Below are 24,494 nucleotides of genomic sequence, written 5' to 3'. Positions count from 1 at the left end.
AGCATCTGTGAAGAGAGAAACAGAGTTAACGTTTCAGGTCGATGACCTTTCGTCAGAACTGTAAAAAAGCAGGAAATGGAACAGATTTTTAAGCAAGTGCAGGGGCTGGGAAATGGGGGAGGGGATGAAAGAACAAAAGGGAAGGTCTGTGATAGGATAGAAGGCAGGAGAGGTTAAGAGACATTGAGAGATATTCAAGGCGGGAGGAGATGGTAATGGGACAGGTTAAGAAACAAAGGATGGCTCTAGATGAAGTGTGAATTGCGCTGGCAGAATGAAAGACAGCTGCCCTGTGGGGGAGAAAATAAGACAGACAAAAAGTGTGGATGAAAAATATATATATGATAGGGGCCGAGGTTATGATCTGAAATTGTTGAACTCTATATAATAGCAAAATACTGCGGATGCTGGAAATCTGAAATAACAACAGAAAACGCTGGAAATACTCAGCAGGCCAGGCAGCATCCGTGGAGAGAGAAACAGAGTTAACGTTTCCGGTCTGGGACCCTTCATCAGAACTGGAAAAAGCTGGAGATGTAACAGATATTAAGCAGGTGCAGAGACAGGGGCGGGGGTTAGGAGGGGAGGAAAGAATAGAAAGAACATCCTGTACTTTTGTAAGAGGCAGGAAAGATAAAATGTTGCAAATGGGAATGGCAAAAATCATACTGTATGAAAAATGGGGGCAGGGATAATTATCTGAAATTGCTGAACTCAATGTTGAGTCCGGCAGGCTGCAAAGTGCCCAATCAAAAGATGAGGTGCTGTTCCTCGAGCTTACGTTGAGTTTCATAGGAACAATGCAATAGCTCGAGGACAGAGAGATCAGAGTGGGAGTGAAGCGGTGAATTAAAGTGACAGGCGACCGGAAGCTCAGGGTCACCCTTACGGACTGAACGGAGGTGTTCCGCAAAGCGGTCGCCCAATCTGCGTTTGGTCTCCCCCAATGTAGAGGAGACCACATCGTGAGCAGCAAATACAGTATATTAAATTGCAAGAAGTACAAGTAAATCGCTGTTTCACCTGGAAGGGGTGTTTGGGGCCCTGGACAGTGGGAAGGAAGGAGGTAAAAGGGCATGTGTTGCATCTCCTGCGCTTGCACGGGAAGGTGCCAGGAGAAGGGCTGTTGGGGGTGATTGAGGAGTGGACCAGGGTGTCGCGGAGGGAGCGGTCCCTTCGGAATGCTGAAAGGGGAGGTGAGGGGAAGATGCGTTTGGTGGTGGGATCACATTGGAGGTGCCGGAAATGGCGGAGGATGATCCGTTGAATGTGGAGGCTGGTGGGGTGAAAGGTGAGGACAAGGGGAACCCTATTGTGGTTCTGGGAGGGAAGGGCAGGGGTGAGAGCAGAAGTGCGGGAAATAGAACGGACACGGTCAAGGGCTGTGTCAACCACGGTAGAGGGGAATCTTATGTCCTTATGTCTGGCTCTAATTTTTAGACTTTGCCCCCTAGTCCTAGAATCCCCAACCAGCAGAAATAGTTTCTCTTTATCTACCCTATCTGTTCCCCTTAATATCCTGAAAACTTCGATCAGATCACCCTTAACCTTCTAAATTCTAGGGAATACAACCCTAGTTTGTGTAATCTCTCCTCGTAACTTAATCCTTGAAGTTCGGGTATCATTCTAGTAAACCTACGCTGCACTCCCTCCAAGGCCAATATATCCTTCCTACAGTGTGGTGCCCAGAACTGCTCTCAGTGCTGCAAGTGTGGTCTAACCAGGGCTTTGTACAGCTGCAGCATAACTTCTACCCCCTTGTACTCTAGTCCTCTAGATAGGGATGGGCAATAAATGCTGGCCTTGCCACTGACGCCCACATCCCATGAATGATTAAAAAAAATATGAAGGCCAGCGTTCCATTAGCCTTTTTGATTATTTTCTGTAGAGTCATTCTTGGTGTGTGAACCTACACAGTGTATTTGCCAGGATAGTCGGTGTGAAGCCCAGCCCAGCCCTGTCATCACCAACATCAACACAGACGCACTTCCAGCAGCAGTCACTGGGAAATGATCAGGAGCTGAAACCTTGGCTGATTTTATCCCCCTTCCTTAACCCAAACCTGTAGAGGGTGGGTAGAGTCTGTGATAGGGGACAGTGTATAGGGGCTGTGGGAGGAGATTAAATGGGTGGGTAGAGTCTGTGATAGGGGAGAGTGTACACGGGCTGTAGGAGGTGATTAAATGGGTGGGTAGAGTCTGATAGGGGAGAGTGTACACGGGCTGTAGGAGGTGATTAAATGGGTGGGTAGAGTCTGTGATAGGGGAGAGTGTACATGGGCTGTGGGAGGAGATTAAATGGGTGGGTAGAGTCTGATGGGGAGAGTGTACATGGGCTGTGGGAGGAGATTAAATGGGTGGGTAGAGTCTGTGATAGGGGAGTGTGTACATGGGCTGTAGGAGGAGATTAAATGGGTGGGTAGAGTCTGTGATGGGGAGTGTGTACATGGGCTGTGGGAGGAGATTAAATGGGTGGGTAGAATCTGATAGGGGAGAGTGTACACGGGCTGTAGGAGGTGATTAAATGGGTGGGTAGAGTCTGATAGGGGAGAGTGTACACGGGCTGTAGGAGGTGATTAAATGGGTGGGTAGAGTCTGTGATAGGGGAGAGTGTACATGGGCTGTGGGAGGAGATTAAATGGGTGGGTAGAGTCTGATGGGGAGAGTGTACACGGGCTGTGGGAGGAGATTAAATGGGTGGGTAGAGTCTGTGATAGGGGAGAGTGTACATGGGCTGTGGGAGGAGATTAAATGGGTGGGTAGAGTCTGTGATAGGGGAGAGTGTACATGGGCTGTGGGAGGAGATTAAATGGGTGGGTAGAGTCTGTGATGGGGAGTGTGTACATGGGCTGTGGGAGGAGATTAAATGGGTGGGTAGAGTCTGATAGGGGAGAGTGTACACGGGCTGTAGGAGGTGATTAAATGGGTGGGTAGAGTCTGTGATAGGGGAGAGTGTACATGGGCTGTGGGAGGAGATTAAATGGGTGGGTAGAGTCTGATGGGGAGAGTGTACATGGGCTGTGGGAGGAGATTAAATGGGTGGGTAGAGTCTGATAGGGGAGAGTGTACATGGGCTGTGGGAGGAGATTAAATGGGTGGGTAGAGTCTGTGATAGGGGAGAGTGTACATGGGCTGTGGGAGGAGATTAAATGGGTGGGTAGAGTCTGTGATAGGGGAGAGTGTACACGGGCTGTAGGAGGAGATTAAATGGGTGGGTAGAGTCTGTGATAGGGGAGAGTGTCCATGGGCTGTGGGAGGAGTGGGATTGATGGGCTGAATGAGCTCCTGTATCCTATGTTTTTATGTTAGCCCCTGTTCTTTGGGGTTGTTTTCTAACATGTGTTGGAGTGTTTGTAATGCTCTTTCTGTTCAGGATGATCTGGATTTGTTGCCAGCTCCAGTTTGCCCAGATTTACTCATCATGAAAGCTGCGAAGCGGAGCCGACTGCACTCTGTTTTGAGACCCAAGGAGGAGACGCAGCAACGCACAGAGGAGGCTCTGAAGGAGCTCTTTAAACACGTCAGCAATATGCCCGAATCCACCAAAAAGAAGAGACTTGTGCGACAGGTAGGGGAGGGGGTGCTGTTACCGCTGCAGCTCCTCCACCTGGTGTGATAGGAAGCTGTACGTCAGGAATGCCATGGGGTTAATGGACTATCAGCTGCTGTTGTCTGTGCTGGGTTCGCTATTTGACCGGTGGGTTAAGGAGGGATAAAATCAGCCAGGGTTTCAGCTCCTGATCATTTCCCAGTGACTGCTGCTGGAAGTGTGTCTGTGTTGATGTTGGTGATGACAGGGCTGGGTTGGGCTTGGCTTCACACCGACTACCCTGGCAAATACGCTGTGTAGGTTCACACACCAAGAATGACGTGCTGAGGTACTGCAAGGGAGCTGTCTCCTGTATTCCAGAGTCAGTGCCATCAGGAGACATGGGGAGGCAAAGAAGTATTTCATTTAACACTTTGCTACTTCTGACTCATGGGTGCAGTGAAGCCCAATTAAATGAATAGAGCCTCGGTGTTAAAACACTGTGATATGCCTATCAATTAGTTCAATAAAAGGCGACGAGTTAAGAACGTAACTGAAGGTTTTTATTGGCTAAATAACAGAGCCCACCCTCGTGGGTGATCCGATCCAACAGGGAGGAATACTAGCCAGTCAGCTACCTTTATACCTGGGCAGGTAATGGGCGGAGTCGGAGGTGGTCAGCCCAGGTATAACAGTGCGACAAGAGGCGACCTCGTGTAGTGATGTGACAGTGAGAACAGTGAGAACAATATACAGTGATAACTATAACAGTGGTTTACCACATTCACCCCTTGTTTAGATTAGAGTCCGGCGGGGTGAAGTGTATTACCAGCTCTGGTATGTCAGTCTGTCCGGAGGCTTCGTTAGCCTCTCCGATCGTCGCAGCGGCGGTGTTACATTATCCGGTGTTAAAGCTGGTGTCTGCGTAGTCGGCAAAGGCTCGTGGGGTTCCGGCATGCCGTCTACCTCGGCTGGACTCGGGGGGTTGGGAGGGGGGGGTGAGGGTGCGAGGTCTCGTAAGGAGACAGTGTCCTCCCGTCCGTCTGGGTAAGCCACATAGGCGTACTGGGGGTTGGCGTGCAGGAGGTTCACCTTCTCGACCAGGGGGTCCGTTTTATGGGCCCTCACGTGCTTTCGCAGCAAGACGGGTCCCGGAGAGGTCAGCCAGGTTGGTAGGGTGGTTCCCGTAGTCGACTTCCTGGGGAAGACAAACATTCGAGCATGGGGGGTGGTGTTAATGGCAGTGCAAAGTAGTGACCGGATGGAGTGCAGCGCAATCGGGAGGACCTCTTGCCAGCGGGAGGTTGGGAGGCCCTTAGACTTTAAGGCTAAGAGGGTGGCCTTCCATACCATCGCGTTCTCTCTTTCCACCTGGCCGTTCCCTCGGGGGTTGTAGCTGGTGGTCCTGCTTGCTGCAATACCCCTCTCCAATAGGAACTGACGGAGTTCCTCGCTCATGAAGGAGGCGCCCCGGTCACTATGTATATAGTTCGGGAACCCGAACAAGGCGAAGAGTTTGTTCAGGCATTTAATGACCGTGTTACTGGTCATGTCTGGGCAGGGGAAGGCAAAGGGGAAACGGGAGTACTCATCAACGATGTTGAGGAAGTACACATTACGGTCGGATGACGGTAGGGGCCCCTTGAAGTCGATGCTCAGACGCTCGAAGGGGCGGGTGGCCTTGATCAGGCTTGCTCTGTCCGGCTTATAGAAGTGCGGTTTGCACTCAGCACAGATCTGGCAGTTCCTGGTCATGGTCCTGACCTCCTCGATGGAGTATGGCAGGTTGCGGGCCTTAATGAAATGGTAGAGTCTGGTGACTCCGGGGTGGCAGAGGTCATTGTGGAGGGTCTGAAGTCTATCACTTTGCGCGCTGGCGCATGTAATGCGTGAAAGAGCATCAGGGGGGTCGTTCAGTTTACCGGGCCGGTACAAGATCTCATAATCATAGGTGGAAAGCTCGATTCTCCACCTCAAGATTTTGTCGTTCTTGATCTTGCCCCTCAGCTTGTTATTAAACATGAAGGCAACCGAGCGTTGGTCGGTGAGGAGGGTAAATCGTTTGCCTGCCAAGTAGTGCCTCCAGCGCCGTACTGCCTCCACAATTGCCTGGGCTTCCTTCTCGACCGACGAGTGTCGGGTCTCGGGGCCCTGTAGGGTCCTTGAGAAGAAGGCTACCGGCCTACCCTCCTGGTTAAGGGTAGCGGCTAGGGCGAAGTCGGATGCATCGCTCTCCACTTGGAAGGGGATTGACTCATCCACTGCGTGCATTGTGGCCTTGGCTATGTCTCCCTTAATGAGGGAGAAGGCCGCGCACGCCTCTTCCGTGAGGGGGAAGGATGTGGTTTTCAGGAGGGGTCTGGCTTTGTCCGCATAATTGGGGTACCCATTGGGCATAGTAGGCGAAAAGCCCCAGGGTTCTCCTAAGTGCTTTTGGACAGTGGGGGAGGGGTAGCTCCATGAGGGGGCGCATTCTTTCGGGGTCGGGGCCGATGACTCCGTTCTCTACTACACAGCCAAGGATGGCAAGGCGCGCTGTGTTAAACACGCATTTCTCCTTATTGTAGGTGAGGTTCAGCCGTTGGGCCGTACGGAGGAATTTCTCCAGATTCACGTCATGGTCCTGCCGGTTGCGGCCGCAGATGGTGACGTTATCGAGATAGGGGAAAGTGGCCTGTAGTCCGTTCTGGTCAACCATCCGGTCCATCTCCCGTTGGAAAACTGAGACCCCGTTGGTGACACCAAAGGGGACCCTAAGGAATTGGTAGAGGCGGCCATTCGCCTCGAAGGCGGTGTACTGGCTGTCCTCCGGGCTGATGGGGAGTTGGTGGTAGGCCGACTTGAGGTCGATGGTCGAGAATACGCGGTATTGTGCAATCTCATTGACCATGTCCGATATGCGGGGGAGGGGGTATGCGTCCAGCTGGGTGTATCTGTTTATGGTCTGGCTGTAGTCGATAACCAGGCGATTTTTGTCGCCGGTCTTGACTACCACCACCTGGGCACGCCAGGGGCTGCTGCTCCCCTCAATAATGCCCTCTTTCAGGAGTCGCTGCACCTCAGAGCTAATGAAGGCTCTGTCCCCAGCGCTGTACCGCCTGCTCTTAGTAGCGACAGGTTTGCAGTCGGGGGTGAGGTTAGCGAACAGGGAAGGTGGCGGTACCTTGAGGGTGGATAGGCTGCAGGTGTTACGCGGTGGGCGGTTTAACTTTCGCTGGTTGTCGACTGTGAGTGGGGGGAGGGGTCCACCGTATGCTAGGGTTACACTTTGGAGGTGGGATTGGAAGTCCAGCCCTAGTATGACGGCAGCGCACAGCTGGGGGAGTACGAGGAGTTTAAAATTTTTATACTCTGTCCCTTTAACCGACAATGTCACGACACAGTAGCCGCTGATGTCTGTGGCGTGCGACCTCGATGCCATCGAGATGCGGCTGCGCGTTGGCAGGACGGGGAGGGAGTAGTGGCTCACCGTGTCTGGGTGGATGAAGCTCTCCGTGCTTCCGCTGTCGAACAGGCAGGTCGTGGCGTGGCCGTTGACTTTGATGTCCATCATTGAGCTGGCCAGGTGGTGCGGGCGGGCTTGATCCAGGGTCACGGAAGCTAGGGTGTAGATGAGCGCGTCGTTGTCATGACAAGATGGCGGCGAAGATGGCGGCCCCCGTAGTTCACATGAGGCTCTGTTTAAATCGTTTGCCCCGCACAAAGATGGCCGCCCCTGCTGTTCCCATGAGGCTCTGCAGGCTTCGGCTGCCCCGCACAAAGATGGCCGCCCCTGGTTTTCCCATGAGGCTCTGCAGGCTTCGGCTGCCCCGCACAAAGATGGCCGCCCCTGGTTTTCCCATGAGGCTCTGCAGGCTTCGGCTGCCCCGCACAAAGATGGCCGCCCCCAGGGTTCGCATGAGGCACTGCTGGCTTCTGAGGATTTGCTTCTGCAGGCCTTGGAGAAGTGGCCTTTCTTGAGGCAGGTTTTGCAGGTCGAGTTTTTGGCTGGGCAGCGCGACCTCGGATGCTTCTCCTGGCCGCAAAAGAAGCAGCCAGCGGCCCGATCGGGGTTGCCTGATGTCGGGGCCGGTACCGGGGCTAGCGGGCCCGGTCGGATCCGTGATGCAGACGCTGAGGTAGGTCCCGGGGGCAGCGCTGTGAAGGGTGGTGGGGTGGGGGTCGGGCCCGAGTCCCAGGGTCGCGAATAGTACCTGGCAAACGCTTCCTGGTCTTGCTGGGTGGCCTCTAGGGTGAGGGCGAGGGCTTCGGCCTTGTCCAGGTCTATGTCCTTAGCTTCAAGCAGTCTTTGCCGTGTGTAGTCGGAACGTAGGCCTCTCACCAAGGCGTCGCGGACATTGTCTTCCATGTTCGCAGTAGCCGTCACCGCTTTAAAGTCACAGTTCCTGCCGAGTTGTCTCAGCGCTCGTGAAAATTCAGCTATCGATTCTCCTGGCTGTTGCTGGCGAGATCTTAAGAGATGCCTAGTGTACATGTAGTTTACCGGGCTCCGGTACTGCTGTTTCAGTAGGTTGATGGCGTCGTCGTACGTAGTCATGTCCTGGATGAGTGTATATACTCTCGGGCTCGCTTGGGCTTTCAGGACTCTTAGTTTGGATCTCTGAGGGACGACGGCTTCCTCCAGGTACGATTCGAAGCAGTCCAGCCAGTGTTTGAAGTCGTTGGCTGAGTTTGGTGCCTGTGGGTTTAGATCCAGGTATGGTGGTTTCAAGGCTTGCAGCCAAGCCGGCTGGTGTGGCCCGTTGTCTGGAGGCTGCTGTTGCTGTGCTGCTGGGTGAGCTCCTTGCTGTTGCTGTTCATTATCAGACATCTTTAAAATTTAGCCAATAAAATTGATATGCCTATCAATTAGTCCAATAAAAGGCGACGAGTTAAGAACGTAACTGAAGGTTTTTATTGGCTAAATAACAGAGCCCACCCTCGTGGGTGATCCGATCCAACAGGGAGGAATACTAGCCAGTCAGCTACCTTTATACCTGGGCAGGTAATGGGCGGAGTCGGAGGTGGTCAGCCCAGGTATAACAGTGCGACAAGAGGCGACCTCGTGTAGTGATGTGACAGTGAGAACAGTGAGAACAATATACAGTGATAACTATAACAGTGGTTTACCACACACTGTTCCTGGGTGTCAGCCTGCCCTGGTTCCCGGGCCCCGAGCCTGCCCTGGTTCCCGGGCCCCGAGCCTGCCCTGGTTCCCGAGCCTGCCCTGGTTCCTACCACTATGGGACATACCAGACCTTGCCCCTACTGCAGTGATACATGCGGGTCCTCAAACTTGCCCTGCTCCTGTTATTGGGCAGTGTGTTGGCATTTTGTCAGCGTGGATAACAACACAGGGCTTTGGGGAGCGGAATGAGAAGAAAATTGTAGCTTGTGTTTTGCAGCCCGCGGGCACTTACCCTGATCCAGGGACCCAGACCACAAAGCAGAACCTATCACATGCCATGTATTGAGTGGGGGTCAGATCCCTCGCACAGTCCCAGTAAACAAGTTTTGTTGCCCAATGTGGTATTCCACTGCCTCCTACATGTTCTCCGTTTTACACCATCCTTTCTCTTTGTCCTCTTGTAGTTTAATAAAAGCTCGGCTGTTGGTACTCCCGAAGGATTCACTTCACCTAGACTGAAGAAACATGTGCGCTCCAAGTCTTTTGGGGGCCTCATTAAGGTAAGAGGGGCATGAATCCCCTGGACCTGACGACTTGCATCCTAGGGCTTTAAAAGAGGTGGCTGCAGAGATGGTGGATGCACTGGGATTAATCTTCCAGAATTCCCTAGATTCTAGAACGGTTCCCGTGGATTGGAAGGTAGCAAACATAACCCTGCTATTTAAGAAAGGAGGAAGAGAAAAAATGGGGAACTATAGACCAGTTAGCCTGACATCAGTAGTAGGCAAAATGCTAGAATCTATTATGAGGGACGTGGTAACAGGGCTAGAAAATCGTAATGTGATTGGACAGAGTCAACATGGTTTTGTGAAAGGAAAATCGTGTTTGACAAATCTGTTCGAGTTTCTTGAAGAGGTAACTAGTACGATTTATAAGGGGGAACTAGTGGGTGTAGTGTACTTGGATTTTCAAAAAGCATTCGATAAGGTAACACACAAGAGGTTATTACACAAAACTAGGACTCGTGGGATTGAGGATTGGTTAATGGACAGAAAACAGAGAGTAGGAATAAACGGGACTTTTTCGGCTTGGCAGGCTGTAACTAGCGGGGTACCGCAAGGATTATAACATAAGAATTAGGAGCAGGAGTCGGCCATTTGGCCCTTCGAGCCCGCTCTGCCATTCAATAAGATCATGGCTGATCTACCTCATCTCCACTTTCCTGCACTATCCCCATATCCCTTGATTCCCTTAATATTCAAAAATCTATCGATCTCTGTCTTGAATACACTCAACGACTGAGCCTCCACAGCCCTCTGGGGTAGAGAATTCCAAAGATTCACCACCCTCTGAGTGAAGAAATTTCTCCTCATCTCAGTCCTAAATGGCCGACCCCTTATCCTGAGACTGTGACCCCTGGTTCTAGACTCCCCAGCCAGGGGGAACATCCTCCCTGCATCTACCCTGTCAAGCCCTGTAAGAATTTTGTATGTTTCAATGAGATCACCTCTCATTCTTCTAAACTCTAGAGAATATAGGCCCAGTCTACTCACTCTCTCCTCATAGGACAATCCCCCCATCCCAGGAACCAGTCTGGTGAACCTTCGTTGCACTCCCTCTATGGCAAGTATATCCTTCCTTAGGTAAGGAGACCAAAACTGTACACAATACTCCAGGTGTAGTCTCACCAGGGCCCTATATAGACAGATAGATATGCAGAAAGACTGGATCACAGCTGCACTATGTTCCACAGAGTATTGAACCATCTTTGTCCACACCCATCCCTGCAATCTTCAATCCCATCCTGGTCAGATTTTTTTTGTGAAAGAATTAATCAAAACTGCTTTTGCTGGGAGTCTGTGACACATATGAAAATATCTCTAGTTTAATGTCAAAAATAAAGTATGAGAGTATAACTTTAAGTCAAAATAAGTTATTCTAATTTTGTATAACTGGAGAAGCCACATTTGAATATTAGGGGAGATTTGCCAGGTACACACAGTGGGAAATTGAGAACCTTAATTTTCCATCCAAATCTCTTGTATTGGGGCAATTTGGGGCATTCTATTTTCAAAAAGGGATGGATGGATTGAGAGGGTTCAGGAACATGCAGCAAGGATGATTCCTGCACTCAGGTGGGGCTCGAAGTTATAAAAGAGAAGTTCATAGAACTGACCTTACTTTCATTGGAAAAGAGAAATGGACATCATGGTCCAAGAGACACGAGTGATGCAGCTATAAAAAGGCTATTTAAATTAGACTGTAAGTGCAGAACCTAATGGAGTGAGTATAAAATTAACAAGTTTCAAGTGAAACAAGGTAGTAGAAAAAATGATTTTACCCTCAGAGTAGCGAATGTGTGGAAATAACTCCCAGTAACAGCAGTTAATGATGTCAATTATGTGGCCAGATATCTGGTAGGATGGGGCTAAACCTGACAGAGTGCTTGGGGCCTCAGCTATTTACAATCTACTGTATATCAGTGACTTGGATGAAGGGACTGAGTGCAACATATCCAAGTTTGCTGATGATACAAAGTTAGGTGGGAAAGTAAGCTGTGAGGAGGATGCAAAGAGGCTGCAGAGAGATATAGACAGGTTGACTGTGCAAGAACATGGCAAATGGAATACAATGTGGGAAAGTGTGAAGTTATCCACTTTGGTAGGGAAAACAAAAAAAGCAGAATATTTTTTGAATGGTGAGAGATTGGAAAATGTTTGCATTCAGGGGCACCTGGGTGTCCTTGTACATAAATCACAAAGTTAACATGCAGGTACAGCAAGCAATTAGGAAAGCAAATGGTATGTTAGCTTTTGTTCCAAAGGGATTAGAGTATGAGAGTAACTAAGTCTTACTACAATTATACAGGGCATTGGTGAGGCCACACCTGGAGTACTGGTCTCCTTACCTAAGGAAGGATATACTTGCATTAAAGGGAGTGCCGTAAAGGTTCACTAGACTGGTTCCTGCAATGAGGGGATTGCCCTATGAGGAGAGATTGAGTAAACTAGGCCTATATTCCCTAGAGTTTAGAAGAATGAGAGGTGATCTCATGGAAACATATAACATTCTTAAGGAGCTTGACAGAGTTAATGCTGAGAGTTGGAATAAACGGGTCTTTTTCCGAGTGGTAGGCAGTGACTAGTGGGGTACCGCAGGGATCGGTCCTAGGACCCCAGCTATTCACAATATATATAAATGATCTAGACAAGGGAACTAGATGTAATATCTCCAAGTTTGCAGACGACACAAAGCTGGGTGGGCATGTGTGCTGTGAGGAGGATGCCGAGAAACTCCAGGATGATTTGGACAGGTTGGGTGATTGGGCAGAAGCATGGCAGATGCAATATAACGTGGATAAATGCGAGGTTATCCACTTTGGTGTCAAAAACAGGAAGGCAGATTATTATCTGAATGGCAATAGATTGGGAGAAGGGGAAGTGCAACGAGACCTGGGTGTCCTTGTGCACCAGTCGCTGAAGGTAAGCATGCAGGTGCAGCAGGCGGTTAAGAAGGCAAATGGTATGTTGGCCTTCGTAGCGAGAGGGTTCGAGTACAGGAACAAGGATGTCTTGCTGCAGTTGTACAGGGCCTTGGTGAGACCACACCTTGAGTATTGTGTGCAGTTTTGGTCGCCTCATCTGAGGAAGGATGTTCTTGCCATGGAAGGAGTTCAGCGAAGACTCACCAGGCTGATACCTGGGATGGCAGGAATGACGTATGAGGAGAGATTGGGTCGATTGGGCTTATACTCACTGGAGTTTAGAAGAATGAGAGGGGATCTCATTGAAACTTATAAAATTCTGACAGGACTGGACAGACTAGATGCAGGAAGGATGTTCCCGATGGTCAGGGAGTCAGAACCAGGGGTCACAGTCTAAGGATAAGGGGTAAGCCATTTAGGACAGAAATGAGGAGGAATATCTTCACCCAGAGAGTGGTGAACCTGTGGAATTCTCTACCACAGAAGGCAGTAGAGGCCAATTCATTAAACATATTCAAGAAGGAGTTGGATACATTTCTTCAGGCTAAAGAGATCAAAGGATATGGGGAGAAGGCAGGGACAGGGTACTGAATTTGGATAATCAGCCATGATCGCATTGAATGGCGGAGCAGGCTCGAGGGGCCGAATGGCCTACTCCTGCTCCTATCTTCTATGTTTCTACTGTAAAATGTTTCCCCTGGCTGGGGAATCTAGAACATGGGGTCACAGTCTCAATGTAAGGGGTCGGCCATTTAGGACTGAGATGAGGAGAAATTTCTTCACTCAGAGGGTGATGAATCTTTGGCATTCTCTACCCCGGAGAGCTGTGGATGCTCAGTCATTGAGTATATTCAAGACAGAGGTCGATAAATTTTTGGGAACGAAGGGAATTAAGGGATATGGGGTTAGTGTGGGAAGGTGGAGTTGAGGGAGAAGATCAGCCATGATCTTGTTGAATGGCGGAGCAGGCTCGAAGGGCCAAATGACCTACTGCAGCTCCTATTTCTTATGAAGCTACACGGGTAAACCTGGGATTAAAACATCAGAACACAGGCCCCCCCAAAGGGTAAAAATAGCACGACTGTGGAACTGATTCACAGCCGCATGAGGTAGGGCAGCCAGGGTATTTCCACCATCTACAAGGCACAAGTCAGGAGTGTGATGAAATACTCTCCACTTGCCTGGAAAAGTACAGCTCCAACAGCACTCGAAGCTCAACACCATCCAGGACAAAGTAGCCCGCTTGATTGGCACCCCATCCACCACCTTATACATTCACTCCCTCCACCACCGGCGCACCGTGGCTGCAGTGTGTACCATCTACAAGATGCACTGCAGCAACTCGCCAAGGCTTCTTCGACAGCTCCTCCCAAACCCGCGACCTCTACCATCTAGCAGGCACCTGGGAACACCACCACCTCCAAGTTACACACCATCCTGACTTGGAAATATATTGCCGTTCTTACATCGTCGCTGGGTCAAAATCCTGGATCTCCCTCCCTAACAGCACTGTGGGAGTACCTTCACCACGCGGACTGCGGCGGCTCACCACCACCTTCTCGAGGGCAACTAGGGATGGGCAATAAATGCTGATCTTGCCAGTGATGCCCACATCCTGTGAACGAATTTTTTTTTAAATTCTCGTCGTTGGGTCCTTTGAGAAGGGTAGAAAATTGGGGAGTTCATAATTACGGTCAGAGGTTGGGAGGGTGGGCTTGCAGGCATCAGTCCTCGGGAAGCTCAGTAACAACACTGGGTGGGTTATATACAGGTGACTCCGTGTCTGTCACATACTGTACGTGAAGATCATGATTTCCCCTGTGCAGCATGTTCCTGTTGAATACTCCTTGTGACACACAGACTGGGGTCAATGTTCAACACACATTGAGGGTTGCTTTTATTTCTGACAGCGTAAAGTTTTGGGTGGTCAGTATATCACTGAAAGAAAGAGCAAAATCCTGACACCAGACACAGCGACTCCGAGAAGCAGATGCCCACGAATGCATGACGTAGAGAACCTGGAGCAGGTGAGACTCTGCATCCTCACAACTCACATTGTCGTTTGTTGGTTTGAAATTTGTTGCTTCAGACTTTTTTAAACATTAACCAATGGGGCGCCAGCATTGGCAAGAGCAAAGACAGGTTAACAGTTTAGGTTGGTTCCTTGATCGGAATGAATAAAGGTATCACTGACAGCAGAGAGGGGATGGGGTGATGCCTAGGTGCTGGGATCACTAGGTGGCATGTAGCCAGTGCAAGAGAGGTGTTCTCACTGATTGCACTTAGTCATGGACTATAAGCCATGGTTGTGCAATATCTCCGCAGTGCAGGCTGAGGAGATGTTCGTCTGCCCGGAGGAGGAGATGCTCTCACCGTCTGCCTGGAGGAGACACTCTCACCGTCTGTCCGGAGGAGGAGACGCTCTCACTGCCCGTATCCGGAGGAGGAGACGCTCTCACCGTCTGCCCGGAGGAGGAGACGCCCTCTCCACCTGTGCTCGGAGGGGGAGATGCTTCCCTGTATCTGCTGTGCAGCCTGTGTAGAGATGTTCTCCCTGTTTAGTGTAGGTCTCACACTATAACAGTTAGAGTCATAGTCATAACGGCACAGGAGGCGGCCATTCGGCCCATCGAGTCTGTGCCGGCTCTCTGTACATCAATCCAGTCAGTCCCATTCCCCCGCTCTATCCCCGTAGCCCTGCAAGTTTATTTCCCCCCTCAAGTGCCTATCCAGTCTCCCCTTGAAAACATTGAGTGTCTCCGCTTCCACCACTTCCATCGGCAGCGAGTTCCAGGTCCTCACCACTCGCTGCGTAAAAATGTTTTTCCTCACATCCCCCCTGTATCTCTTGCCCAAAATCTTAAATCTGTGTCTCCTAGTACTTGTACCATCAACTAGTGGGAACAGCCTTTCCCCGCCTAGCCTATCCAAACCCGTCATAATCTTGTACACCTCTTATCAAATCACCCCTCAACCTCCTTTGCTGTAATGAAAACAAATCCAGCTTCTCCAACCTGTCCTTGTAGCTAAGATCCCCCATCCCCGGAACCATTCTGGTAAATCTCCTCTGCACCCTCTCAAGGGCCTTCACATCCTTCCTAAAGTGTGGTGACCAGAACTGGATGCAATACTCCAGTTGTGGCCTAACCAGCGCTTTATAAAGGTTCAGCATAACTTCTCTACTTTTGTACTCAATACTTCTATTTATGAAGCCCAAGATCCCATTTGCTTTGTTAACCACTCTCTCAATATGTCCCGCCACCTTCTGGGACCTATGCACATTAACTCCCAGGTCCCTCTGTCCCTGCACGCTCTTTAAAACTGTGCCATTAAGTGTATATTGCCTCTCCCTGTTCCTTCTGCCAAAATGCATCACCTCACACTTACAGGCCTGGAAAAACGATGAAAGGTAGGAAAATTCTAGATGTTGGAGAAAAGATTTACAAATTAATTAACTTTTTTTTAAAACAATTTGTGTTTTAAAAGCAACTTTTTTTTTGCTGGAAATGTAGATTTGAAAAGAAACACGCAGAAAGTGGGAAAAAGAAATGAAAAGTTTGGAATCAAGATGGCGGCGACTCACCTCGGTTCAGAATGATGAGGCCCGCCCACACACATTGGTCAACCGTCAGGTCACTGAACTGTAGGATTGGTCAATCATCACGTCACTCAACTGTAGGATGGCCCGCCCGCGCACACAATGAACCCGCCCCCACTCGATGCAAATGAGCGGATAATGAGAGGAATTTTGAACGTTTTTTGGATACCGTCGGCACAATTTTTGTCCGACCATCGGCACAATTTTTGTCCGAGCAAAAAGTAAATATGCCTACAAGAGTCCCCTAATGATGAGCTTTCTTTTGATATAACGTATGTGTAGGTACGCTCTATAACCTTTGATTGTATAGCCGGACAGAGAGACAGACAGACAGACATATCCTTTTATTTATATATATATATTATTAGTGGCCCCAGCACTGACCCTTGGGGAACACCACTGTCTACCATCCTCCAGTCTGAAAAACAGCCATTTACCACAACTCGCTGTTTTCTGTCCTTAAGCCAATTCTTTATCCAAGCTGCCACTGACCCACCTATTCCATGAGTCTCAATTTTGTTATCCAGCTTTCTACGTGGTACTTTGTCAAACGCCTTCCAAAAATCCATGTAGGCAACATCCATTGCATTCCCTTCATCAATCCTCCCTGTTACTTCATCAAAAAATTCAATTAGATTAGTAAAACATGATCTGCCTTTTACAAATCCGTGTTGGCTCTCAATTAGCTTAAAACTCACCAAGTGCCTGTTAATTTTTTCCTTGATTATTGTTTCTAAAACTTTACCCACCACGGATGTTAAACTGACCGGCCTGTAGTTACTAGGATTGTCCTTGCACCATTTCTTGAACAATGGTGTCACATTTGCCACTTTCCAATTCTCAGGCACCTCCCCCGCATCTAGGGAAGATTGGAAAATTATGGCAAGTCCTTCTACTATCTCCTCCCCCAATTTCCTTAGCAACCTGGGATGCAAGCCATCTGGACCAGGCGACTTATCCACTCTAAGCATACCCAGCCTTTCTAGTACATCCTGTCTCAATTTTCACCCCTTCCATTGCTTCTACCGATATTTTGTCAGCATCCACCTCCTCAGTAAACACCAATACAAAGTACACATTGAGTATTCTAGCCTTGCCCTGCGCCACTAAGCATATATCACCTCCTTTGTCGCTAATAGGCCCCACACCGCCTCTTACTACCCGCTTACTGTTTACATGCCGGTAGAAGATTTTTGGGTTCCCTTTTATGTTAACCGCCATTCAACTCTCATATTCTCTCTCTGTCAATCTTATTTTCATCTTCACATCCACTCTCAACTTATTGTATTTGGTCTGGTTCTCCCTTGAAGAATTCACCTGACATGCATCATACACCCTCTTTTTTTGTTTCATCATCTTCTCTATCTTCCTCATCATCCAAGGAGCCCTTGCTTTGGTTCTCTTACCCTTCCCTCTTGTTGGAATGTACCTAGCCTGTACTTGGAACATCTCCTCCTTAAAGATCACCCATTGTTCCATTACAGTTTTTCCTGTCAGTCTTTGGTTCCATTTTACCCTGGCTAGATCCTTTCTCATCCCATTGAAGTTAGTCCTATTCCAGTTTAGAAGTTCCACTCTAGATTGTTCCTTGCTCCTCTCCATTGCTAATCTATATCTTATGATATGATGATCACTCGTACCCAAGTGTTCTCCCACCGACACTTGGTCGACCTGGCCCACCTCATTCCCCAGCACCAGATCCAGCAATGCCTCCTTCCTAGTTGGGCCAAGAACATACTGGTCAAGGAAATTCTCCTGAACACATTTCAGAAATTCCTCCCCCTCCTTTCCCTTTACCCTAGCATTATCCCAATCGATATTTGGGCAATTAAAGTCCCCCAATATCACCACTCGATAGCTCTTGCATATCTCTGTGATTTCCCAGCAGATTTGCTCCTCTACCTCCCTCTCACTATTTGGAGGCCTGTAGAATACCCCCAATAGTGTGATCAGACCCTTTTTGCTCCTCAACTCTAACCAAATGGATTCTGTCCTTGTCCCCTCAAGAACATCCTCCCTTTCCAACACTACAATGTCTTCCTTTTTTCCTTCCCTATCGTTTCTGAACACCTTGTACCCTTGAATATTAAGTGCCCAGTCTTCACCATTTTTAAGCCACGTTTCCGTTATTGCCACATCATATTGCCACATGGCTAATTGTGCTTGTAGCTCACCAACCTTATTCACCACACTTTATGCGTTTACGTACATGCATTCTAAACCCGTTTTTGAATTTTTCTTAGTCTGCTCCTATCTAATATGTTACTACTTCTTCTCTAGTACTATCTTCTCTAGTACTATCCAACACACTCACTCTTTTATGCACCTTATTCCTCTTTTCTTCTACTCATATGTTGGTGCCCATCCCCCAGCCAAGCTAGTTTAACCCCTCCCCAACAGCACGAGCAAACCTCCCCGTGAGAATATTGGTCCCGGCTCTGTTGAGGTGCAACCCGTCCAGCTTGTACAGGCCCCACCTTCCCCAGAAACGGTCCCAATGCATCAGGAATCTAAAGCCCTCCCTCCTGCACCATCTCTCCAGCCACACATTCATTTGTTCTATCCTCCTATTCCTGTACTCTTAGCACGTGGCACCGGGAGTAATCCAGAGATTACTACCTTTGAGGTCTTGCTTTTTAATCTTTCTCCTAGCTCCCTAAACACTGCCTGCAGGACCTCATCCCTCTTTCTGCCTATGTCGTTGGTACCGATATGGACGGCGACCTCTGGCTGTTCACCCTCCCCCCTCAGAGTGTCCAGTGCAGTTTGAGCTTTGTACACCGCGCGGTGTGGGGGGGGGCCGCGCGGTGTGAGGGGGCCGCGGCTGCGTTGACTTGTCTCACTAGGTGTTGATGATTTTCTGAAAGGCTGTGATTATGCAGATGAGGCTGATAAACAGAGATCTTCAAACGCCAATGCCTGCCTCACACCCGATTTTCTTTACCGTTTCAGAAATGTGTGGAATCGCCAGCACTGCACTTCAGTCGCATCCGATCAAAATCCACAGATGAAATCCTTGACGGCAGAAAGGTGACATGTTTAGTCTGACTCTTGATTGCTCCGTGAGGCTCATGGTTGCACCAACTTGCTCCTCAATCGCTGGATACCTAATCAGAAGAGGCATTCACTTAAAATCAAGGATGAATTTTTCAGTGAGCCATCTTCTTAAGGTTGATACTGTCAATAAAACTACAGAGGGTACAGCACAGCTGCACCAGGGTGGGAAAATCCAGTTAGGAATTGTTGGAGTGTGGAATGTATTGCCACAGCGAGTGGTTGTCCTGGGAGACCATTGCATCTTTTACTTGAAAATTGGATACAGAGAATGAAACAGCACAGAAGGAGGCCATTCGGCCCATCTTGCCTGTGCTGGTTCGTTAGTGGAGCTCTCCAATTAATCCCACTCCCTCCTCTTTCCCCACAGCCCAATTAATCCCACTCCCTGCTCTTTCCCCACAGCCCAATTAATCCCACTCCCTCCTCTTTCCCCACAGCCCAATTAATCCCACTCCCTCCTCTTTCCCCACAGCCCAATTAATCCCACTCCCTGCTCTTTCCCCACAGCCCAATTAATCCCACTCCCTGCTCTTTCCCCACAGCCCAATTAATCCCACGCCCTGCTCTTTCCCCACAGCCCAATTAATCCCACTCCCTGCTCTTTCCCCACAGCCCAATTAATCCCACTCCCTGCTCTTTCCCCACAGTCCAATTAATCCCACTCCCTGCTCTTTCCCCAGTGCCCAATTAATCCCACTCCCTGCTCTTTCCCCACAGCCCAATTAATCCCACTCCCTGCTCTTTCCCCACAGTCCAATTAATCCCACTCCCTGCTCTTTCCCCACAGCCCAATTAATCCCACTCCCTGCTCTTTCCCCAGAGCCCAATTAATCCCACTCCCTGCTCTTTCCCCACAGTCCAATTAATCCCACTCCCTGCTCTTTCCCCACAGCCCAATTAATCCCACTCCCTGCTCTTTCCCCACAGTCCAATTAATCCCACTCCCTGCTCTTTCCCCAGTGCCCAATTAATCCCACTCCCTGCTCTTTCCCCACAGCCCAATTAATCCCACTCCCTGCTCTTTCCCCACAGCCCAATTAATCCCACTCCCTGCTCTTTCCCCACAGCCCAATTAATCCCACTCCCTGCTCTTTTCCCACAGTCCAATTAATCCCACTCCCTGCTCTTTCCCCACAGCCCAATTAATCCCACTCCCTGCTCTTTCCCCACAGCCCAATTAATCCCACTCCCTGCTCTTTCCCCACAGTCCAATTAATCCCACTCCCTGCTCTTTCCCCACAGCCCAATTAATCCCACTCCCTGCTCTTTCCCCACAGCCCAATTAATCCCACTCCCTGCTCTTTCCCCACAGTCCAATTAATCCCACTCCCTGCTCTTTCCCCACAGCCCAATTAATCCCACTCCCTGCTCTTTCCCCACAGCCCAATTAATCCCACTCCCTGCTCTTTCCCCACAGTCCAATTAATCCCACTCCCTGCTCTTTCCCCACAGCCCAATTAATCCCACTCCCTGCTCTTTCCCCACAGCCCAATTAATCCCACTCCCTGCTCTTTCCCCACAGCCCAATTAATCCCACTCCCTGCTCTTTCCCCACAGCCCAATTAATCCCACTCCCTCCTCTTTCCCCACAGCCCAATTAATCCCACTCCCTCCTCCTCTTTCCCCACAGCCCAATTAATCCCACTCCCTCCTCTTTCCCCACAGCCCAATTAATCCCACTCCTGCTCTTTCCCCAGAGCCCTGGAAAAATTTCCTTCAAGTATTTGTCCAATTCTCTTTTGAAAGTTACTATTGAATCTGCTTTTACCATATTTGAAGCAGAAGCTCTGGTGGCGAGTGCAACAATGGGATTAGTTTTGCATTGTTCTAACAAAGATTCAGCATAGACACAATGGGCTGACTGGCCTATTCTGTGCTGTAAACTCTCTGATTCATGGGCGGCCAGCCTGTGCCTGACACTTGGGGCTCACAGGACTAGTGTCGTGTCCCTGGACAGAGTCCTGATGCCCATTGGGGGGAGTAAATTTTCAGATGAATGTCCTGGGAGTGAGCTGCACAGGCAGTGGTCTGATGACTTGGAGCACTGAAATACCTCCATACATACTCCATTATAGGGGAGCACCGTGAGGGTGAGGAGTACTCAGGGTATTCCTTGCCCCAGTGATATTCTACGTACAATTCCCGCAACCCCCCCTGCTTGCGTCTCCTGAGACACTCATTCCATCCCTGGTCAGTGCTGATTTAGATGTAGGGTCTCTACAAATGAGCTTGGTGGTCCTGGGGCGGGGCGGGTGTAGTGACTCGTGCATGAACCAGTATAACTCACTCGGCACTGCAGCAGCTATATGTTTCTCTATATACTCCATTCAAAGCTCTGGTGTAAATGTGGTGTTGGGCTTTCCACACTTCAGCTTGCTGTTCTGGGTCTCCCACCACTTGTGATGCTGTCTGGGCCAATTTTCCTTCATTTTTTTTTTATGTCTTTATTAACTTTTAAAATATTTTACAGCTTTCAAATTCCTGATGGGCCACCTGCCCCACTCCGTAAAAGAAAACAACTCACTGTGCCCTCTGGCAGTATCCTGGGCCCCAGCTCAGTCCTGGAAAATCAGGCCATCCATTGACCAAAGTGTCCCTTAAGCACCAAGTGTATCAATAAATAACCTGGTGAGACCCTGATTGCCTTTGCAGCGAAGGCGAGTGAGCTGGCTGGTCCAAAGAGCATAATCAGCTACTCAAACACTGAGGCCACAAAAAATCTGTATGGGATATCCAACTGAGGCTGGGAACCAGAGTGCAATGAAGAAATAAGAGCAAGATACACAAGTGAGAGCAAAGTGTCAGTCTTAGTCTGTGGTAGGACTTGACTACCTCATCTAACCTGACGCTTTAGTGCAGTACTGAGGGAGCGTTGCACTGTCGGAGGAGCAGTACTGAGGGAGTGTTACACTGTCGGAGGGGCAGTACTGAGCGAGTGCTGCACTGTCAGAGGGGCAGTACTGAGGGAGTGCAGCACTGTCGGAGGGGCAGTACTGAGGGAGTGCTGCACTGTCAGAGGGGCAGTACTGAGGGAGTGCTGCACTGTCAGAGGGGCAGTACTGAGGGAGTGCTGCACTGTCGGAGGGGCAGTACTGAGGGAGCGCCGCACTGTCAGAGGGGCAGTACTGAGGGAGCGCAGCACTGTCGGAGGGGCAGTACTGAGGGAGTGCAGCACTGTCGGAGGGGCAGTACTGAGGGAGTGCTGCACTGTCAGAGGGGCAGTACTGAGGGAGCGCCGCACTGTCAGAGGGGCAGTACTGAGGGAGTGCAGCACTGTCGGAGGGGCAGTACTGAGGGAGTGCTGCACTGTCAGAGGGGCAGTACTGAGGGAGTGCTGCACTGTCGGAGGGGCAGTACTGAGGGAGTGCTGCACTGTCGGAGGAGCAGTACTGAGGGAGCGCCGCACTGTCAGAGGGGCAGTACTGAGGGAGTGCTGCACTGTCAGAGGGGCAGTACTGAGGGAGTGCTGCACTGTCGGAGGGGCAGTACTGAGGGAGTGTTAGACCGTCGGAGTTGCCGTCTTTCGGATGAGACGTTAAACCGAGGCCCCGTCTGCCCCCTCAGGTGGACATAAAAGATCCCACGGCACTATTTCAAAGAAGAGCAGGGGAGCTCCCCCCAGTGTCCTGGCTAATATTTATCCCTCAACCAACATCACTAAAAACAGATTATGTGGCCATTTATCTCATTGCTGTTTATGGGAGTGTGCTGTGTCAAAATTGGATGTTACGTTTCCTACATTACAACAGACTACACTTCAAAAAGTACTTCATTGACTGTAAAGCACTTTGGGATGTCCTGAGTATGTGAATGGTGCTGTAGAAATGCACGTTTGTTCTTTCAGAGAGAGAAGAGGTTATTAAACAAAATTAGGGCGCCTGGGATTGGGGGTAATATACTAGCATGGATTGGTTAATGGACAGAAAACAGAGAGTAGGAATAAACGGGTCATTTTCGGGTTGGCAGGCTGTAACTAGTGGGGTACCGCAAGGATCAGTGCTCGGGCCTCAGCTATTCACAATCTACATCAATGATTTGGATGAGGGGACCAAATTTAATATATCCAAATTTGCCGATGATACAAAGCTGGGTGGGAATGTAAGTTGTGAGGAGAATGCAAAGAGGCTTCAAGGGGATATAGACAGGCTAAGTGAGTGGGCAAGAACATGGCAAATGGAATATAACGTGGAGAAATGTGAAGTTATCCACTTTGGTAGGAAAAATAGAAAAGCAGAGTATTTTTTAAATGGTGAGAGATTGGGAAATGTTGGTGTCTGGAGGGACCTGGGTGTCCTTGTACACGAATCACTGAAAGTTAAGATGCAGGTACAGCAAGCAATTAGAAAAGCAAATGGTATGTTGGCCTTTATTACAAGAGGATTTGAGTATAAGAGTAAAGACGTCTTACTGCAATTATATAGGGCCCTGGTGAGACCACACCTGGAGTATTGTGGACAGTTTTGGTCTCCTTACCTAAGGAAGGATATACTTGCCATAGAGGGAGTGCAACGAAGGTTCACCAGACTGGTTCCTGGGATGGGGGGATTTTACTATGAGGAGAGATTGAGTAGACTAGGCCTATATTCTCTAGAGTTTAGAAGAATGAGAGGTGATCTCATTGAAACATACAATATTCTTCCAGGGCTTGACAGGGTAGATGCAGGGAGGGTGTTTCCCCTGGCTGGGGAGTCTAGAACCAGGGGTCACAGTCTCAGGATAAGGGGTCGGCCATTTAGGACTGAGATGAGGAGAAATTTCTTCACTCAGAGGGTGGTGAATCTTTGAGCCTCCACAGCCCTCTGGGGTAGAGAATTCCAGTCGTTGAGTATATTCAAGACAGAGAGCGATAGATTTTTGAATATTAAGGGAATCAAGGGATATGGGGATAGTGCAGGAAAGTGGAGATGAGGTAGAAGATCAGCTATGATCTTATTGAATGGTGGAGCAGGCTCGAAGGGCCACATGGCCTACTCCTGCTCCTATTTCTTCTGTTCTTATGTTAAAATCAAAACAAAAAAAATTCAGAAGAAACAGAAATCAGGGAATTGATGACAGAACATTAAGGACAAAAATCGAGAGTTTGGACACCCAGATCAAGGATAAGAGAAAATGGCTAATCAAAAATTCACATGTAGTTGGAGATCTGAGAGGCCCCAACCTATAACTCTCCCTCTCACCCCCAACCCTGCAGCCTGTAAGCCTACTCTATCTTCCTCCTCACCCCCACCCCTGGCATCTAATGTATTCCATTATATATTCACCATTACTTAACAAGCTCCAGAATTGGGCCTCTGAGCTCGTCCCTGCTTCTCGCTCCTGACCCAGACCAGGCCTCCAGTACGTGACCCTGCCAGCCTTGATTTCTGCCCCTCGCCTATATTGAGCCTCCCTGCAACTCGTGAGATTCACTCTCCCCCAGCACACCCTGTGTGATGGAGCCAACTGCTGTGCCCACCCACTTTGGGTGTTCCAGACAACTCCTTCTGCCTGCCTGACTCTGCCTCTCCCCATTGGAGCTGACGCCATGACTCCCACTATAGCCCCACTCCACAGTGCTTCTTTCCACCTTCTCTGCCTTTTCCCCCATTCTCAACTCCTGCTCCCCACCATTACTTCCTCCTATCATTGAATACCAAAACTTTTCAATCATTGGGAGCAACACCATGGGAGATTGACTAGTGAAAGGTGCCCACTTCCTGCTCATATACCTTACTTCCTGG

At 49.5% G+C, this 24,494-nt stretch overlaps 1 protein-coding gene across 2 annotated transcripts in view; it reads left to right on the top strand.

Annotated features, from left to right (window-relative positions):
• The window catches only part of arhgap19 (Rho GTPase activating protein 19), a 57,054-nt gene that overhangs the window by 31,614 nt on the left and 946 nt on the right, over nt 1-24,494 (top strand). Inside the window, exons 8-11 of one of the 2 annotated variants that reach the window (XM_085994119.1) lie at nt 3,373-3,567; nt 9,100-9,195; nt 14,030-14,146; nt 18,670-18,747. In XM_085994119.1, the coding sequence (XP_085850245.1) occupies nt 3,373-3,567; nt 9,100-9,195; nt 14,030-14,146; nt 18,670-18,747 (486 nt within the window). The remainder of the gene's footprint in view (nt 1-3,372; nt 3,568-9,099; nt 9,196-14,029; nt 14,147-18,669; nt 18,748-24,494) is intronic. The other variant, XM_085994120.1, reaches the window with a different exon arrangement.

Source organism: Somniosus microcephalus, chromosome 8 (assembly GCF_052327205.1).
Source record: "Somniosus microcephalus isolate GS21.2 chromosome 8, FLI_Smic_1.0, whole genome shotgun sequence".
Taxonomy (NCBI): Eukaryota; Metazoa; Chordata; class Chondrichthyes; order Squaliformes; family Somniosidae; genus Somniosus; species Somniosus microcephalus.
The sequence above is the reverse complement of the archived record's forward strand: the minus strand, read 5'-3'. Positions and strand labels throughout refer to the sequence as shown.